The sequence below is a fragment of the Equus quagga genome, chromosome 15 (genome assembly GCF_021613505.1).
Source record: "Equus quagga isolate Etosha38 chromosome 15, UCLA_HA_Equagga_1.0, whole genome shotgun sequence".
In the NCBI taxonomy this organism is placed as follows: Eukaryota; Metazoa; Chordata; class Mammalia; order Perissodactyla; family Equidae; genus Equus; species Equus quagga.
The window spans coordinates 69,675,979-69,695,789 of NC_060281.1; the positions used below are offsets into that span (position 1 = coordinate 69,675,979).

Here is a 19,811-nt window from a genome sequence, read left to right on the forward strand (position 1 = left end):
CTCTAAAGCCAGCAGGACACTGCCTCAATGAATGTGGCTCTATGATATGCTTAAATATCAGACAGGGCTTGGCCTACCTCATTACTCATAATTATTGTCCAGTTCACCCCAAAATGGACATCTCTATAATGTTTAACCACCACATCCAGGAATATGGCCTCTCTTTCCCTTCAGGAATTCTTCCACATCTTTCAGGCTATTTTACTGTCTCCTCTGTGTAGACTGCACTTGTCTCATAAGCTTGTGCTCACGTGGTTTACGTTTTTTGTTGTGTTGTGATCAGACCCTGTTTTTTTGTTTGGTTTTTTCTTTTTTCATTTTAGTTTCTGCCAAGTTATTTTTGGTATTCAGAAAACTATGAATTTTATATATGCATTGTGTAGCCAGTCACCTCCTCGTGTTTTTTTTCCCCAGTCTAACAGTTTTTCTGTTATTCTCATTTTGTAGCCAACAGCATCTAGAATTATTTCCCTTCTTTTCATTTTAGATCCTCATCTCACTCTTATTTCATGTATTACTGCTTTGGCAAAACTTATAAAAACCACATTAAATAATATCCCAATTTTTAACTTGACTCTGATAGTTTTCTCTAAAGTATAGTGTGGACAATTACTTTAACAATTATGTGTACTTTTTGCATTAAAAAGTACCTTTTTATTCCTACTTTTTAAAAATGAGAAATGAGGATTTATTTTTGTAACCAACTATCTATTTTGACCTTAGCTTAGCTGGTAGTGTGAATTCGATGTGAACTCCAAGAGAAAGACCACCACTCTTCTAGACAGACCTCTGAAATGGCCTCCCTCGGCTCCCTACTTCCACTCTCCACCCCATCACCCCCACATTCTGCGTGTAGCAGCTGGAGTGGTTGTTTAAAAATGCAAATCTGATTATGTCATTCCCTGCTTAAAACCCAACTCTTGCCATGGTTTCCCATTTCACTCAGGATAAAATCAAACATCTTTAACCTGCCTTACAAGACCCTACATGATCTGGCCCCCTGCCTAGCCACACTTCCCCTCACCCACTAGAATCCATCCACAAGTCGTTCTTTTAGCTCCCGGAATGGGCAAAGCTTTTTCCCCCTTCAGGGCCTTCCCACATGCCATTGCCCTGCCTGGAAAATCACCCCCCACTTCACTCCACACTAACGCCTACTCATCCCTCAGATCGCAGCTCAAATCTAATTTCTGCAAAAAATTCTTTCCTGGGCCTCTCTCCACAATCTGAAATTTGGTCTCCTTTTTATACTCTCTCATAAAAAATACTTACAAAGCTCCTAATTGTATCTCTTACATCTTAAAAGGATACTCATCACATCATTCAATCAATATTTAAATTGCTAAGACTCTTTCCGATACTGCCTACGAATTCAGTAAGATTCCATTTCACCTGAAGGACATAAAAGCTAACGGGAATCTGCTGCTGCCACAGGAGAATACAGATACAAATTTACCTCACTAGGAAGTAAGTCTTGCTTAAAGATTATAATGAGTTTTGTTTTACGTAGCGTTCAATTTGCTGATAGTTTATTCATAGTCAACTAATTTATATGCCTTATTCGTTAAGGCATGTGAAGCACTAAGAAAAACGTGCTTCGTAAGATATTCTGTAAGAAGTATAACGTATTAACAGTACTTGATAAAAATTATAGCAAAACCAAAAATTAAAAAGCATTCAAATTTGGCTATCTGTAGTGTTTTGTAATACACACATCTGGTCAAAAAAGAAAATATAAATTATATTGCAAATAAAAAATCCTTTTCAGCTACAAACGCTAATAAAACCAACATTTATATACTACTTTACCCTGTGCAAAGCACTTTCACATACATTCTATCACTGAACTCTGTGGGGTAAATAAAGCAGGGATTATCACCATTTACAGAAAAGAAAACTGAGACTTAAGAGTGATCGATTGTCCTCCCCAAGGTCACAGGACTTGAGAGTAGTAGAGTCATAATTACCCACATGTAAATTTCTTAACCAAAGAGAACTTCCATCATAAACGCCTAGTGTCTGTAATTAGTATAGATTTGTGCTCCCTTCACTAAAATTTCATTTCACCAAAGAACCACCACCAAAAAAGCTGTTTTAAATACAAAATTACAACTTAAATTGCCATCAATCTGGGAAATGGGTGAATAAACTATTGTATACCCAAACTATGGAACATGATACAGTTCTTCAAAATGAGTTAACGCATTATATGCTACAACTGAGAGAGAATACACTACTACTTGTTAAAAGTCAAAGATAATACCAGTATACATATACATAAAAGTTATCTCAAAAGATCTAGAAGGACACATACCAAACATATAATAGTTATCTCTGGAGACAGGGATTGGTACAGTCAGACTTCAGCCATCTCTGTGGTATTTTAATTTTTACAAAGAAAATGTGTTACTTTACTAATTTAAAATTAACTTTAAAAATTTAACTTTGGGTTGAACAGGAAGGTCATCTTTTTGCTCTAAAAAGCCATACATCTATAAAGGAAGTAGGGGCTCCCTCTAAAAGAGAAGAGAAAATATATACTAAACAAAAACACTTCGATTCTGTTAAAACAATAAACTGAATATCGCAAAATGTTCCTTTAAAAAAAGCCACAGTTTAGAACTTCTTTTTAATCTCTAGTCTCCTTTGTTGCAACAAGACAATCAATAAACAAACTATCAACTAGAAGAGCACCGAACAGGCTCCTCCGAGAGAGATTCAGTTCTTAGAGTTCGGCCAGGAAGGTTTCACAAAGGAGCCGAGTTTTGAGGGAAATGAGAGGTGACTTGGCAGAGAGATGCGGGAAGATCAATCCAGATGGGAAGACGTCTGGGAGGTGGGTCTACTGAGTTAATCAGAAGCAGGGGACAGGAAGAAAACTGCAGGAAAGTCCTGAAAGAGGAGAGGATTCCTTCGGACGTGGGAGTCGAGAGGGAGCCCGACCGCGCTGCCGCCCCGTTTACCTGGGTGAGAATCCGGCCCTTGTTGTGGTCAAACAATGGAGGCGTCCAGCGGCAGCGGCGTTCTGCGCTGGGTGCGCGGAGGGTTCCTCATCACCTGAGCAGGATGCTCGCCTGGCGCTGCTGGGACGCAGGGCGCTCTGAAAAACACAACATCACCCCATGCAGCCAGGCTTCTCCGCGGCACCACCCGGCGCCCGGATCCCACGGCGCGGCCATTACCGCCTCTCCGGGGACCCGCCTGGAAAGGCTCCAAGGCGCGGCTGCACGGGTTTCTAAAGCTGTTTTGCTCCCCCTTCCCTCGGCTCCGACAACAATGGAGCCCGGCTCGGGAGTCCGGCTCCCGCGGGGCCTCCGCCCGGCCTCGCCCCCGCCGCTGCCCATCCTTCGCCGCGCGCCCGGCCGCCATCTGTGACCCCCGCTGCCCGCTCCCCGGCACTGCGGGCCCACGCCGGCCGGCCGGCCGAGGCCCGAGCCCCGAGCCCCGGCTGCCCTCCGCGGGCCTGCCCCGTGGCCGCCAGGCCGCCGGCTGCGCGGAGCTGCTCTGACCTTTCCCAGCGATGCCCGGGGGCCGGCCCGGGCTCCAGGCCCGTGCTAAGTGATGGGTTGTTTTTCTTTTCTTTAACCCACTCATCCTCCTTCCAACCCTGAGCCCGTTCCCCTTCCCCCTCGCCCCCGCCTGGACCCAGAAAAGAAATAAAGAGACTGCAGCTCGGCCGCCCGAGAACTCACTCCAAGTGAGGGGCTGAAGCGCCCCAGGCCGCGGGCTCCGCGCACCCACCCTCCCTCTCCTCCGGGGACACCTCACAGGTGCGCCTCCGAGCCGCGCGCGCGCGCTCCGCACACCCAGACGCCTCCGGGGGACAGCGCGCGTGCGCACGCACGAGGCCGGCGAGCCCCGGGGGAGCGGGGCCCGCACGCATGCGCGCCGCCCGGCCCGCGCCCCTTCCCCCCGCCTCTGCCCCCGTCCTGCCGGCCGCCCGCGCGCGCCCTCGCCGCCACCCCAGGCTGCTCCCGGGTCCCCCCCCTTCCCCGCCCCCACGGCCGCCGCGCGCGCGCTCCCGCTCGCCCGCCTCGCTTCTCCCGCCCCGCCCCGCCCCGGCCCGCGTTACCCCGGGCAACCGCAGTGCGGCCGCACCTGAGCTGTGCGCCTGCGTCCGCCGGCGGACCCTCCCTTCCCCCGGGTGCGCTGCCTGCCAGCCGCAGCCGCGGGAGGGGGCGTCGCCCCCGCCCTGCGAAGTGAGTAACAAGCGGCCTCCCCCGCCCGGCCCGCAGACACAGACCCACCGCCGCGCCGGCGCCTCGGCCGCCCGCCCGGTCAGCGCGGCCAGGCCTCGCCGCTCCGGCCCCCGCTCCCAGCGTGCACCGCGGCGAGCGCTCGGGTGGGAGCCGGCGGGATGCGCTCGGCGGGCGGCGCCCACTGACCTCCCTCGGCGGCCCGGCCGGGGCAGGGCCGGAGCCGGGAGCCAGCCCCGCCCGCCGCCCCGCCCCGCCCATGGGCCGCCGGCCCCCGCTGCCGCCCGCCTGGAGGACCGCGCCGAGGGGGGGAGCCGCCTGAAGGACCGCGACGGCCGCGCCCGCAGGTGAGGCGGGGCCCGAGGTGTGACCGAGTCCAGCCCCGCTCACCTGGCGGTGCCTGCGGGGAGGCTGTGCGGGCGCCGGCGGGCCGCGCGGGCACTTGTCGGGGCGGCAGGTTATTCTAAAAGCCCTTGCTGCAGGGGGAAGGGGTCCTCCGGTCCCATCTCCAGGGCTCGGGGGTGGGAAAGGCTGTCCCCTTGCGGGAAAAAAGAGGAGATGGGAGGGAGGGAAAAAGTGGGGCGCGGCGACCCCCGCGCCGGCTGCCGGCAGGGTTTTCCAGCCGGTGATGGGGAGGGGATGCGCCTGCCAGGGCTCCAGTCCAGGCTGCGGGCCCGCCGCACCGCGCACCGAAACCAATCGGATGGGGCAGGAGAGGCCAGCCCAGGGGCTGCTGCTAACCCCGGGGTGGGATTGTAGGGTGAGGGATCCGCATTGCAGGTGCACCAAGAGCGCCCGAGGGCCTGGCCCTGCTTTGTCTGGGATGCTGTGAGGAGGAGGCCGTCTGAATCCACATCGCCTTTTTAAATGCGTTTTATCACTCTGTGAACATTAGAGACCCTCCCTGATAAGTTGCGTTGTCTCCTGTCCTGGTAACCCTTTACGTAAGTACTCTACCTTACAGCCTTCTCTGAAGCTCTGATGTGGGCTTTAGTTTACCCTAAATAACGATTTGCTTGTGATTCATGAAACTGAGCATAATGCAAATATGCAGCAGAGCGCCAGGCCTGGCTGCAGAGCTGCCTGCCGTGGGCTACCGTGAGTTACTCTAGTTTATCTAACTTGCGTTTTCATGCCGACCTGTATGGTTTAATTTCAAGCTTTGATATTTAGCAGTATGATTCCAATAATGAAAATGAGGTGGCCTAAGAGGAAATATAATCGTGCTTTGTGACTTAGGTTGCAGTAATCGGTCTTGTAACAAAATACAAGCTACGAGGCTGTAATACTTTAATACGCATTTCCAGAAACCTACCTGTAAGAATGTTAAAGCCAGAATTGTCAATGTTTAAGACTTTTAAGTTAGAAATTTATTTAAAGAGCGTTGTTATTGTTTTATTAAGTGAATTTTTTTTTGCACAGTCAAGAATTCTCCTGCATTTTCTTGCCATTGAATTGTAAGAAAGAAGATGCCAACATTTAAAATGACTTTTACCTCCAAAGGTGTTTTGAATTTATGTATTTTTTTTGGCTAAATGTTCATCTTATGTGAAATATTTTTGGAAGGTTTTAAGGCTTGTGATACGTATATATACATGTGTTTACATACACACTGCTGAAAAACCTTAAAATAGCTTTTATTATTTCTCTGCATCGTGCTATAGTTAGTAAATTAGTTTACGTATATTTAAAATGTAAAGTACAGAACAATTATTTGTGTCAGATTTTTACTGTAGCACATGTAAATACATCAATCTAACAAACAGCTTTCTTGGAAATTAGATATTTTTATTGTTAATTCTTTTGAGAAACAAGTGAATCCTTTGACTTACAATCGAAGATCATTTATTTGGGTTCTTAACTCTTTGATCTGACAGTCATTGGATAAATTCCTTTTAACGTTATCATTACTTAATTGGTAGAGTGCATTTCCAACAATACTGATGTTAATAACAGTGTCGATGCTTTTAAGAAATGCTTATTTTATATTATAAAACATTTTTTCATATTTCTGGCAAGAAAAGACATGGGCCTTTTTTCTTTTATCTGGAATAAGGTCAGCCGTAGGAAGTTCCTGATACATAGTAGGCACACATGTTTATTAACCAAGATTAATTCTATCTACTGAATTAAATATCCTTAAAGGGCAGCAACTAGGTTCGTTTATATGCTTCACACACTAAGAGTGCAATGAATGTTTGAGTTGGGTTGATGGTCCAGACTAGTTAAGTCGGTGCTAGCTTAATGACACCAATTTTCATGTCTCCAGCCTTGATCCTTAACCTGCAGAAAGGTTTGGGCAGGAAGTGAATGTGTCCTAATTGTCTTCAGATATTTAAAGTGTGTCACGCAGCAAAGGGATTTTATGTATTCAGAGTAATTCCCGAGTACAGAAGAGGACAATTAGTACTTATAGGAAGACAGGTTCCACTTCGACATAGGAGCACAAGTGGTTTATGACTTGAACTTCCAGCAGTGGGAAGAGGGGGCTGCTGTTTCTTTCGGAGTTTCTGGAGAAGCTGGCTCCCCCCTGGGCAGGAATGGCTACTAGGAGGTATCACCCCGGGGCGGGGGACGGTGGCAGAGGCCTCGAGGCGTCTCGGGGTTCCAGTGGCAGCAGGATTGGAGGGCATTATGGTTCTTTTTGATTTCTTACACTGGCTGCTGCAGTTGGGGGCATAAGGACATCCCCAGACACCTACTTGACCCTCAGAAGATTTTTCCAGGGTCGAGGCCAGCCTGGTATCGGAGATGACTCTGATCCTCCTTCGCGTGGGTGTGGGGTTTGCGAGGTCGTAAAGCACTCTTACATTCAATGTTTTGTTGAAAAAGATCCTTTTTAATTATACCTGATTTATATTTCTTCCTTTGGCTTTTATTTTCTATAATAAACATTTCATCAAGAGGAAAATTACATCTTTCTATGAAGGCAAGTAGAGGAGTCTTTTTTTTTTAACTCTTTTTAAAAATGAAATGTCGTCAGTCATTCTTTTGAGAGTCAGCAGGTTGTGAAGGTGAATAGATTTTTTCCTTAGCTGAAATAATTTTTTAAAAGATACTGATTAAGGATTGGTTCTGGGGCCTGCTCTGCATTTTAGTTTTTGTTTATTTCATTGCTCAAACATGACTCAAATTTCACAGCAGAAGGTCCAGTCATATCCACCTACAGTAAGTTGCACTGGACTTTTTTTCAGTATATCTGCATTGTTATTAAATACACGTTGGCAGATAAAGCTGAGGAGAAGCAGAATTACAATATACTGAGAAGATTAGGTGAATTGAAGCTCTGTGTTTGAAGAAGAAAAAGATATGTCCTATTTGTGCTAAGCCAATCCTGGGAATGATAATTTATCAACAATAGGAATGATGATCTATCTGATATAACAAGATTAGGCTACTGAGCGCCAATCACAATACATGTGTTGAGTGAGCCAGCAGGGTTAGGACTCTCTGTGGCCAAGGAGCTGAGCACAGTTTCTTCTGACACCAGAGTGCCCAATAAATGTGCTCTACACGGGAGCGAAGGGGAGCACGTTGGTAACGAGGCCAGCCGAGTTAAAAGTGTCTGACTTCTCCGATTTGGGAAGAAGTTAGAGGAAAAAAACAATTCTGAATTAACGTATACATGCACTTGATTTTTTTAAAATACTTTTAAAAATAGTTCCTCTCTTTTGCTCTGTAGCAGATGAGTTTGTCTCATGCTTTTGTGCCTATCTGCCAGCAGGATTTGGATGTGATAGTTTAAATAGGGCAAAGTCTCTCCAACTTTGAGTAAGCAATACATCATTTATGTATACTTGATATATGAAGGAAAGAGAGAAGAATATCAAGTTCTTCTGGCCGACCAAAAAACGCAGCAAGAAAATTTTACATTTATCCCTTCATAAAAAAAAAAATCACAGGTTCTACTTTAAATATTATGACCAGGACAACAAATTACCAAGTAGAACAGCCAGTTCAAAAGCAGCTTTTCGAGAGGTTAGAGGGTACATTTTACGGCTCCTCGCCACAATCTTCTGAAGGCATCACACAGATGTCTTAAAAGGCTTCTTTGTTCATCAGAAAACTGGAGTTTGTATTTTGCTGTAAGTCTCCATACTGGAGAGCAGACTTAGATCGATCATTTCATGATTATTCCCAGTTTACCACGTTGTCAGGAATAACTTTGTGAAGCAGGAAGTGTCTGCTCTTCTCTAGCTGTAATGGAAAAGGGAGGAAGTTTTCTCCTTTCTTCTGAGGTTCTTTCTACTTGGCTACATTCTCAGCACTGGGCAGTGACATTCCGTTGGTTGGCGCCACACAAAAGAGAAGCCTGAGACGCTTAAAGCTTACAGTAAGGGAAGGGAAAGACAAGAACATTTTTAATAAATGGAATTTGAGGTGTTGAATACTCTGCTGCTACAATTTTTCTCTTGCCTCCTTGGCAACACTTAAGGTATTAAATTTAGATCTGCATGAAATCCATTATCTTTGCTCTTCAAGTTTCCTTCGCAACCTATTTCTAAGTGCACCCTGTGCCCTTGTTGTTTACTATACAGGTAAGAGGGCTTATGAGTCTTCCTTTTAAGCCCACTTTCTTGTGTAACATTGCTGCTAAATATAAATTATAATTCCCAGTATTATTACAGTCCTGTTTTTCTTAAAGTTGCACATTGCACCTAGAAATGCGTGGCATTGTACTCTGAAAGGGCCATCTTTGGTGTAACGTGGAGTATTCGTGAAAACACTGGTTCCCCAAGATACAGTCCCATCACTGTTGTGAAATAATCATCCAGGGATCGCTCTCTTTTTCTCTGGTTTCTCATCTGATGTTCTCATGCTGACTGAGTGCAGGAGGTTAAGCCCGTGCCATACCCGGAGGGCGCTGAAGGAGGCTTTTTAACCCCTCTCTCTCCACCTAGCACACATGTCAACCCAGGTGAAAGGCACTGGCGTTATTTCTCCCTCAGTGGCTTGTGGCATGTGGGAGCAGATCTAGATTTTAGAAATATTTAATTAAGTCTTGCACGTTGATAAGAAAGATGAAGGAAAGTTTGTTGTTTTGGTTTTTATTTTATGTTCCCATGGATGAGAATATAGCAGAGGTTATTAGGTATGCCCTATCCTCTTCAAGGAAGGGTCAGTCTTTGTCTTCGATAGAGAATCATCTTTGTCTTTGGGTGACCAGGCCAGAAAGCTCTGGTGGAACAGAATGCGGCTTTCAGCCGTTGACGTGCTTGCTCGCTGACATGCCCAAGCGCCCTGGCCAGGGGGAGGGGAATGCAGTCTTTTTGACAGCGAGAAAAGTTACTAGTCCTCCTCGGCCTCTGAAACCCACCATGTGATGGGCTTCAAGTGAGGGATTAGTTTCCTTCGGGAAAGTGATGGAGGCAGTTTTTGGCAGAAAGGGGTTTGTCAGGATGGTAAGGCTGTGGGTGTAGGTTCAGAGATGAGCAAAGCCAAACCTTATTGTTTGAGGGCAAAGGCAGGTTTTTTTAGGGAAAGACAAAATAAAAATCCAAGTTGGAACAAATGAGGCCAGAGGTGAGACCCTCTTGGAGGCAGTTTGAGTGCTGTCTGTCTGGCGGTGTTCTCATGTCTCACCCCCAGTTGTAGGATGGAATTCAGAGCAGTTTTGGACGATCGTTGGCTATTTCTAGAAAGCGGCGTTGAGTTCTGCCCACCAGCAGGCTGTGGTTAGGTAGGCTGCCTTTCCAGGTAGGCGCAGGCTGCCACCAGGACCTTCATGTGCAGGTTAGCATCACGAGTCTGAGACTCAAGTGGGAGGCAGATTATCCATCCCCGGGCCTTACAGGAAAAGTGGGTGAAGTCGTTACGCAGCTGAGGCCAGCGTCTTCCTCCCAGAGTTGCTGTGAGTCCTAGCACGTTAGCATGAGCAGCCCGCAGAACTGTGGAGCCCCTGCAGGGAGGGTCAAGTGACATTGTGGACTGCTGAACCTTAACGTGAACCTAGTCCCCCAGGCTTCCTGCACCTGAGGTGGAACTGCATTGACACCCTTTATCCATGCTTCCCGGTGACAGAACACAGCTTCGTCTAGCACACTGACGTCCTGCTGTTAGAGGAGTAACCAGAAGTCTCATAAGCCACCTCCGTTTTTTTAGGTGAAGATCCCAGGTTTTTGTTAAAACTCTTGTGTTCATAATCTGTAGGTTGGGCTTCTGGCCACTTCAGTCCAGTTTCTGCAAAATCCTGCCAGGTTATTTTTCACCATTCCATCACTTCTTCTGACTCTGGATGATACAGTGAAGGCGTTGACGAATGTGTAGGGCCTTAGAGCTTCATTTACGATCTGACCTGTAAATCGTGGACTCCTGTTATAAATAGACACACTTAATGTGCCAAATCCAGAAATAAAATATTTCAAAAGTCTTTTTTACGGTCGCTGTGTCAGCCTTTGTATGTGAGTATCTTCTACATCCAGTGAAATTACTAAAACATTCACATGACAAGCATTTTCCTCGTTTGAATGAAACTAATTTGAATATATTTACAAATACCGCCCCTGTAAAAGGATACCTAAGCCCCTCCCTTTATCTTCAAGGCCCACCCCCACCGCATGAGCCTGACAAGTAGCACAGCTCATACAACACTGTTGAGCTGCACTGGGAAATGTGGAGCACACCGCTCGTGTCAGATGATCCCAGCGCCGTCTCCGTGTGTGTGCGCCAGGCTGTGGGGCACAGGAGCAAGATGAGGAAATGAAATCCTCTGGAGCTCCCAGGGGGCTGCCAAGGGAATGCCGGAGATGGTCTGGTTCCAAGGACTGTCTTGTACCATGGGGGGCCTGAGCTGGGGCAAGGACAGCATGGGGAAGAGCAGCCAGAAGGGACTGGTCAGTCTAAAAAGGAGGACTGGCCATAGATGACCTTGACCGTGTTATTCACCAAAGGAAGAATATTTCTAAAGTAGCCCGAACTTAAAGAAAGATGAGACCGTTAGAAACGTGAGCTCCTCCGCAAACGAGCAGCCCTCACTATTTTCACAGTTGTCCGTAGTCAGAATGAGAGTCAGAAAAAAAGGAGCGGGAAAGAAAAGCAGAATCGCAGCTCCCAGTGAGGGCACTGCGTCTTCTGGACACACTGTCCGAGGCAAGGGCCAGCAAGCAGAGGGGCTTTGCGGGGAGCAGCCTGCATACCAGAGACTAGTTGTCTCTTCCGTGGGCTATGAGTCTTTTCCCCTCGATTGTACACAGGATTTTATTGATTTGCTTTGATACACCTTGATACACACATGCATATACACACGTCATCATTCCAAACAGTATTTTAAATGACGGTATATTATTTAGAGTCTTAAAATTGTGGTTTTTAAATGTTACCAAATATATCGATGTCTATAATATACTGAATGATTTTACCATCTTAATTTGAACTTTAAGAACAAGTGTGCAAAAATACCCAGCAGATGACCCACGGGGATGTGAGGTGACAAGATATGGTTTTTTCTATTTGTGTTTTAATTTCTTTATAAGTCTTTAGGTAAATATTAGATTATTAACTAGTTATCTCTGTACTCTACTAGTCTGAAGAGAATTATAGACTTTAGAAAATATATATAATTTACATTAAAAAATAATGCACTTGTTATTTGTTGGAGAAATTTGGCATCTTAAAAGATTCCCCAGTTAAGAGAAGCAGAGTAATTTTATAGGTTAAAATAATATGCAATATTTTCTGAGATTTTTTAAAAGGAAATTATAAAGAACCTAGTTTCTCAAGTCATAGCTCACTTGAGTTGTATGCTCATGTTTAGGCTTACCTACTCTTAAGTATTGATGTCTTGATCATTGATCTGATCGGTAAGGCTAGTATAAGGAGTTTAGGAAGTTCAATTTAATTTAGCCCTGGTGCAAAAATCCTGTCTTTTTTATGAATTACTATGTGTAGCGCTGTCTGTCCCTCTACCCATCAAGAACATAAGCTGCATGCGGACCGGATTTGTATCTGTTTTACTCTTTGGCGTGTCCAGACGTCCTCCGTAGTGCCTGGCCCATAGGCACTCAGAAAGGGGTGCTTTCTTTGTTGGAGTGACCTGTGATAATTTATACGCCCCACGGAGGGAAGTGGGACCTCCCCTACGCCCCGAGTTCACGACACAGCGGACAAAGGATTTGTCTCCAGAGCACTGAGTTAATTTATGCAGTCTTCCATGTTGTACTGGAATACCTTCATTCTTGTTCTTAATACAGAAACTTTTTTAAAAAGATAAACAGCATTTCAATTGATACCTGTATCTTTAAATTTTATTTTAAACTGGTATTTTATAACCTGAGTAATTGTTTTTACTTTGGAAGAGACCTTTTCCAAGAAGAAAACCATTTTAAGATTTACCAGCTCAACACTCATTTCCTTAACCTCGCTAATATATTTGTGCAAATCACAAAGTTTAAATTATGGCTCTTTTTATAAACAGGGTTTCCTGGTGACCGTGGAGCCTGTATTTTCATTTCCCCCAGCCTGGAAAGCTTTTCTTAAAGTGTCAGTACATGTAAAATGTTAAGAGTTTTGGCATGATTTCATAAATTTCTTGGGAGCCTTTAAAATTCTCGTAAGATTTATATAATTATTTAGAAGTTTCCTTAAAAACAGGAATTCCTTTGCATTCAAGAAATATTAAGGCCTTTTAAAAACCAGCATTTCCTTGAGATTCACCAACTGTTCTGGATCAGAGCCCCCCCATGGAAAGTGTGCGTTGGGTCAGCTTCCATGTATCCATTTCATGTCTCCAGATAAAGGCAGCTTTTATAGCCATAATACTAGAATCTCTCCTTGGGGTTCCAGAATTCTCTTGCACTCACCCTCTCCATTTCTCAGTTCACTTAAGCATTCATACAGGAAAAATAGAATCTCATTCTGTCAAATATTGGGGAGAAAATTATTATATTCTTAGACAAATTGGAGTTTACATGCAGCCCTTTTCTTCCAAGCAGCAGAAGGCAGGAAATGCATGTGTTCTGACCCGACGTAGTGAAGTAGGCAGAGCAGTGCCTTTCTGCACACCTGCCTCCCCAGGAACCTGCAACATGGGGAAGAAACCCGCTCAAAGAGGCTCCCTAGTAGTCTTTCACTGATGGGTGCCTTTCCCTCCGGGGTCAGTAGCTTCTGTTCCAGGAAGGAAGCCGCACGTGGCTGAGACTTGTCCCTCCTGAGAGCCTTGTCCACCCACTAGCAATCCAGGAAACCCAGGAGAGCAGAGTACACCCCCAGTCAAAAGGGAAAAGGGCCTGCCTCAGCTAGAGCGACTCGAACCCAGAGTTCCTCAGCCACACGCTGTGACGTGTGGGGCCAGATGAGTCTTTGTTGCAGGCGCCGCCCTGAGCATTGTAGGCTGTTTAGCAGCATCCCTGACCTCTGCCCGCTAGATGCTAGAAATGCCCCTCCCCCAGTTGTGACAACCCGCAATGTCACAAGACTTCCTTGGGGGCACAGGTGGTGAGAACCACTGCTCTAACATGACCTGACTCTCAAATGGAGTTCATCAGGAGGAGGGAACTCCCTGTGTGCGTTCTCCCTTTGATTCTGACTGCTTACCCTTGTCTCAAATCATAAAATTTACATACTCATTCACTAATTTGGACCCAAAAAGTCAACTATATTTTGCCTCAGCCACAAAACAATGACTGTGGATTCTCTGAGCAAAAAAAAAAGCTTATGTAGATGGTGTTCTAAGCAGGTTAGAGTCAGGTTGCAAAAGCAGGATAGTTCCTCACCAACGCCTGAAGGGGCGTTACTTCCACCTCTCCACCAGGTGAGAGCGGCCTCAGTGAGGGGTCGCCACCTTCCTCTCTCAGCTGCAGTTCTGTTTAGCCATCTGAGGCACAGCACCGATTGTTGGTTTAAATGGGCAGCACAAACCCCATCTGAATAAAGAATTTGTTAGTGTCTACATTTCTTTCAATCTTCTGTATGAAGAGAGAAATCTCAAGTCTCTCCTCTAACTAACCAGAAAATCTTAGAAGTTTTTATATCTTCAGAAAGAGGTGTCATTGAAATTGTGATACAATTTAAATTATCAAGTAAGGCAACAATTAGAAAGGCAAACTTTTAGAAATTAAAAGTTACATTTTAAAGAAATCAGCAACAGTCTTTCAAGTCCACAGAACAGACGTACACATTTCCACAGAGAATAGCAGAGTAAGCTTTGTTTTAACAGAATCAGCTTCTTAGCCCAGAATGGTGTCTGCTTTTCTGCAGCCTTAGGAGCAAGGAAACATTTTCTCTTTTTCTGAGAGATTTTTTTCACAAGCAGCATCCTCAAGAGTAAGCACTGGAGTCCTACTAGTCAGCACCAAAAATAAAGAAAGAAATAAAAAATAGACCTGAGAAACTAAAAACTTAAAATCTGGGAAAAGACAAGGGCAGAGAGGACTTCTAGCAAATGAAATATGGGACCGGCACTGTCCTGCCTGTGCAGAGCGGGCGCTTTTAAGCGTCTGTGGCTGCAGCCTGTCTTCACCTGGGGAGAACAGTAGATTCCGTGCGGAGGGCAGGCCTCACATTCAGCCTGGTTTGGGATGCAGCCCAGCCCTGCCACTTGCTAGCTGTGACTTTAAGGAAGTCCTTGAACCCTCTGAGCCCGTCCGTCACTTTGTAAATAAGGATAACAGTGTCTGCCCCTCAGAGTGAGTAAGCGCTCGCTCGGGGGGACCCTCTGTTTCTCCTGTTTCCCTGGAGCTGGCGGCTGTGTCGCTGCTGCGCCTCCCTTCCCTTCCCCCTGCGTCATCCCCGCCAGAATAAATTCCCTTTAGAAGTCGTTTTGCCTCTGTTGGATAAAAACTCAGCTTTCCCCCATTTCTGTCTCTTCCATCTCAGCTTTTCTGAGCAGCTTTCAATAAACAACTTGACTCCGACCCTAGCTTTTCTGTCTAACCTTATTTTCCACCACGCCCCAGAAAGTCCTTTCTGTGTCAGTTTAATGGTCTCACTGTTACTTCACGTTCACCTCACGGGAAGTGCCTCGCATGTCAGCCCTGCCCCTACTTAAGGCTCAGCTCTGGGCCCAGCCTCTTCGGAACAAAACCGTCTTGGTCCCTGCAGTTCTTATCCACCCAGCATCCGTGAGGCTGCCCCACATGCCTGCAATGTGTAGGGTCCCAGGAATGCTGAGAGGAGGGGGACACGGTCCCTGCCTGCCAGGGACTTACACAGCCTCGTCTGGGGCACGGGCGGATAAATAAGAAAGAGCTTCAGGTGCTGGGGTGGGTGACGCTTCATGGCCTGCCCTTCCCTGGCCCCTGCACCTGGTGTTGACCTAATGAAGATTCAGTTTTACTTTGTTTTCTTTGTACTCTAGTGGCTGAGTCTCATATCTGCAATAAATGGTAGGCAGAGGACTAAGTACACAGTATATGCTGGCTTGATCTTTCACCTCTATGTGCATGTTTTAAAAGAGGATTGTTTGCCCAGCCTATCATAATAGGCCTTGTAAACTTCAAAAGATAAATTAAAAAACAAAGTCAATGGTGATGTTAAGCCCTGATAGTCACCATAACCTCTTGGTGGGTGGAGTGGTTCCTAGGCTTTTAGAATTCATGGAACAGGGCATTTTTTTCATCGGGACATTCTCAAATGCAAATAAAGACTTGTCCTTTGAATGGAATGAAGCTTTACGGAAAAGTCGCTGCGTTGTCCAGATTTTTCTCATTTTGTCACAGACCAGGAAGAACATCATCAAAGCTTGGCATGAGCGTTTCTTGAATTTCTGAGTTTCTGATTCCACTGAAAAGTTCATAAAGTGTGCACTGAGCCCTTAGTTTACACGTGGCACAGCCGTGCCTCGAGTGTGATGCTGCGCCAGTGTCAGCACTAAGAATTTACACGCTTGGCTCTTAACAGAAACAATGTTTCTGGGTGTAAATAAGCTGTACCCAATAAGATCCTGTATTTCACAAACTCTAGAGAACGTCCCGAACAAGCCACACTTTCCTTCCCACTGAAGTTAAACTTTATTCCACCTTATGTGGCTTGATAGTTATTTGGTCTTTTATTTGAAACTCCCCAAAGGCCCACGTGAATCAGCTGTCCTTCCCTCCTCTGCCTTATTTCCATGCCAATCTGAGAAATGGTCCCAAGTCCTCGCAGCTCACTAAGACAAGGTACTCTACCTAACGGGGAGGGAGGATGTCAAAGTTCGCCCAAGATCACCACGAATTCTCCCCTCCGGAGAGCCGCGCTTAGAGGGCCGGCTCAGGTTGCCGGAGGGCGGCGTCTGTTGTTCTACGCCAGGCGCTGCTGACGTAGCGGGGAGCAGAAAGAGCAGCCCTCCTGCTCACGGAGTGTCCATGCTAGTGATGTAAGAATGATAAATGAATGACTGAAGTTTACATAGTGATCACTGCTATGAAGACGTCAGGTGGGATGGTGGGGTGAGAACGGCAGTTCGAGTAAAATTGTTAAATTATTCTTGCAGTGCAAGGTGCGACCGGCCACAGCGGACTCGGTGAGGGTCTGCCTGGAGGCCAGGGAAATGCGTGTGGGTGGCTGTCCGTGGTGGAGACATCACAGCAGCAAGCGCACAGCTCCAGGCACAGCCCGCGCGGCCCGACACGGTCCTCCCCAGCCACGGGGGCTCTTGAAATTTTCATTAATTCAAATTAAATGAATAAAGTGAAAAATGTGGTTCCTCAGACACGCCAGCTACAGTTCAGGTGCTCAGTGCGGCCAGCTCGTGTGGCCAGCGACTGCTTCACTGGACAGCAGAGAGCAGAATGTTTCCATCATCGCGACGGGTTCTGCCAGAGAGCGCCTCTGTTAGGTAAACTCTTAATCTTCGTAACAACCCCAGTGAAGAAGGTGCTGTCTCCCGTTTTGCAGGTGCAGACAGTGAGGCACAGGGGGTTATATGTAACTCGCCCAAACCCACATAGTTAGTGCAGGGCTAGGATTCACAGTGTGGCAGGCTGGGTCCAGAGCCTGGGGGTTAAGCCCTGCCCACGTTCATCACTGTCGCTCACAGATGAGCACAGCTCGGCTCCACAGTCCTCTTTCATCTGGGCTGTGCCTGATGGAGAAGGCTATGGTTTGGTAACATCTTGTCATTGGAGGCCGCGAGATTCAGCTAAAAGAAATTCTGAGCTGAGGGTTAGGTCTTTTCTGACTAAAAATGTAGGCCTATGTTAGCACAATTTCTCCCTCCTTGAAAAGAAATGAGAATAGGGAGCTATAAAGCACCAGGAAAAGACAAAATTTGTGTTCCATCTCAATAAGGCAAGTAATGTCAGCACTCCATGCCTCAGTTTCCCAGCACATGAAGTTAGGAAGCAATAGGACCTATCTCATAGAGCTGTTGTGAGGATTTGACGAGATAAGGTACAGCATGTAGCACACAGGACGCTAGGCAAGTGGCACCTGTTGTCAGCATCGTCATCCCTGCTCCATTCTATAAGGGCCACACTGGGATGGAATGTTCCAGAATGCACAGTGAACAAGCAGAACTGATAACTTCTCCCAGAGCTGCAATGAGACCTTCTGGTTCCAAACACCACACGTCTGGAGTTGGAGAACACTACTTCAGGAAGGCCCGAGACAGAGAAGTGCCAGCCTTTGTAAACAGATTTGCATTTAGCTCATGCATTTAGTGCTTGTAAACCTAGGCAAGTGTTCTACTCCTCTGAGCCTTAGTTCCTTAAAAAATGGTATAATTGTACCTATCTTGCATGATTGCTTTAAGTATTAAGTGACTATCTATCTATGAGCCTGGCACATAGACACTTGGTAAATAATAGCCATAATTACTATTTTATGAATGATTTTCAGCTTTTCACAACTAAAAAATGCCTTTGAGTATTTTCTTGCCCAGACACCTTAGCCTGGCTGTGTTAGGACGGAGCTGGGAGAGATGAGACAGGTTATCATCCCACCCACCGTTGACGTGCTTTAAATTGCACTGGCAACGCCCTGGAAAAGCAGGATGGAGACGGCCGAAAAGCATCACTGGGCGTGCGCGTGGCAGCTGTTCACTGAGGTCAAAGCTGCTTCCCGCTCTCCCACAACCAGCAAGAAGTGTGTCTGCCCGTATGACCTGAGGTGGCCATCCTGCCCATTATGAAACTGGGAGGAAAGACAAATTCCACAGGCTCCAGATCAGCTTAAGCAATCAGCTTAACCAGAGTTGGATCAACCAGAAGAAGCTGAAACAACCAACCTAAGAATTTTGGACGTCAAATGGAAAATCTGGGCACTCTAAACCAAAATTGCTAAGTTCCAAAAGTGTGGATGCATTGGGTGCTTATTATTAAAAGTATTTAAATAAAAGTGGGCCCTGAAAGAGTGTGTCATGAACCAAGGGTTATAATCAATCCCGCCCTGGGAGCATGAGGTCAAATACGAGAGGAAAACAAAGCGAAGGCCATGTACAAATGGAAAAAGTGACGAAAGTGCCGGTGAAAAATAGCGACAAGGTGAAGGACAGTAAGAAGAGAAAATGCTGCCCGGCTTCCTTTGAAGAATCCCGATGAGTAGAAGATGCAGGAATTGTTTATTTTTCCCAGTTTCATCAGCTCTCCTCCCACAGCTGGTAGATAATCTATGAAGTGCAGTTCCTCTGCCTTTTATTCTACTTTTCTTTCTTTCTTTTCACTTATTTCTACTGGGTTAATGTACTAATGGTCATTTATCTATTAGGATCCAAATTGGTGGCAAAGACAGGCCCTGAAACAACACACACGGCACCTGCGTTCTGTGCAGCGTCTCCCGCGTATCAGCTTCATCTGGATCTCCGCGCTGCCTGGTCGTTTTCAGTGAGCAGCCTTCCTAACGGACGGATGTCGTATAGGGAGCACTCCTCCTCCCCTGGAACTTCATGCGCGGATTACTAAAGAACCGGAATGCAGGGCTCTGGGAATTCTCTTGTTCCCTGACGTAATAGAGAATCACTGTGAGCAGGAAGAACTTGATGAGAGTCAGCCTGAATGTCATCAGTAAACGTGCCTCATTTATTCTACACAGCGCACGAAGCTCAGAGAGAGGAAGCTTCTAGAGAAGTGAAGAGTCCCTGTCAGGACTGTCAGACCACTAGATGGAAAAGCAGAGGGTCAAGCAACCGTAGGCGGACATGCTGAAGCCGTCAAAACAAAGTTGTAGGAAATGAGGATCTAGGTAAATGCCTTCTTCCAAGAATAAGTCTGTCTTCTTTTAAAAGTATTTGTACTCAAGCTGTGTTCTGTAGAAATAAATATCCAATAAAAATAAATATTTCATTAGTGATCAGCGGAGGATATGTAATTACCAAAATTAAATGCCTGGCCATGGTGACTTCAGTCACTGAATTGACTATTGTTGGAGTATTTTAATAATTTCAAAGATCTCTAATGTCCTCTCTGTTTAAAACTCTTCTGAAATAATCAGTGTGGGCCCATTCTGTAGAGGGACAAGTCAGGAGGCGACTTGTTTTTGCTCGATTGCCTCGATAAGTTGTAATGCTGTCCCGGATGACATGGTGGGGACCGGGCAGGCCTTTCAATGGCATCACGAGAACAGTCTCTTTTCTCTATAAGCGATAATCATCTCAGAGCCCATTGGTTTAGCTAAATATGTTCTATAAGCGCTAATGAAACAATTGACTATTTTACTTTTGTAAGTAATAAAGGAAAAGTATGGCTAAATTAAAGTGTATAG

The 19,811-nt window shown here is 46.1% G+C and overlaps 2 protein-coding genes across 4 annotated transcripts in view; one reads left to right on the forward strand and one right to left on the reverse strand.

The window, feature by feature from the left end:
• LOC124226734 (putative HTLV-1-related endogenous sequence) overlaps nucleotides 1–4,539 on the reverse strand; it is a 41,963-nt gene extending 37,424 nt beyond the window's left edge. Inside the window, exons 1-2 of the mRNA XM_046640396.1 lie at nucleotides 4,248–4,539; nucleotides 2,964–3,100 (exon numbers count right to left, since the gene is read on the reverse strand). Coding sequence (XP_046496352.1) covers nucleotides 2,964–3,100; nucleotides 4,248–4,457 — 347 coding nt within the window. The 5' untranslated portion in view covers nucleotides 4,458–4,539. The remainder of the gene's footprint in view (nucleotides 1–2,963; nucleotides 3,101–4,247) is intronic.
• The window catches only part of CCDC92 (coiled-coil domain containing 92), a 31,130-nt gene continuing 15,401 nt past the window's right edge, over nucleotides 4,083–19,811 (forward strand). Inside the window, exon 1 of one of the 3 annotated variants that reach the window (XM_046640395.1) lies at nucleotides 4,083–4,199. The gene's annotated coding sequence lies outside the window, so the exon portion shown is untranslated. Of the gene's footprint in view, nucleotides 4,200–4,414; nucleotides 4,544–4,762; nucleotides 5,141–19,811 lie in introns of those variants that run through there. The other 2 variants (XM_046640393.1, XM_046640394.1) reach the window with 2 other exon arrangements.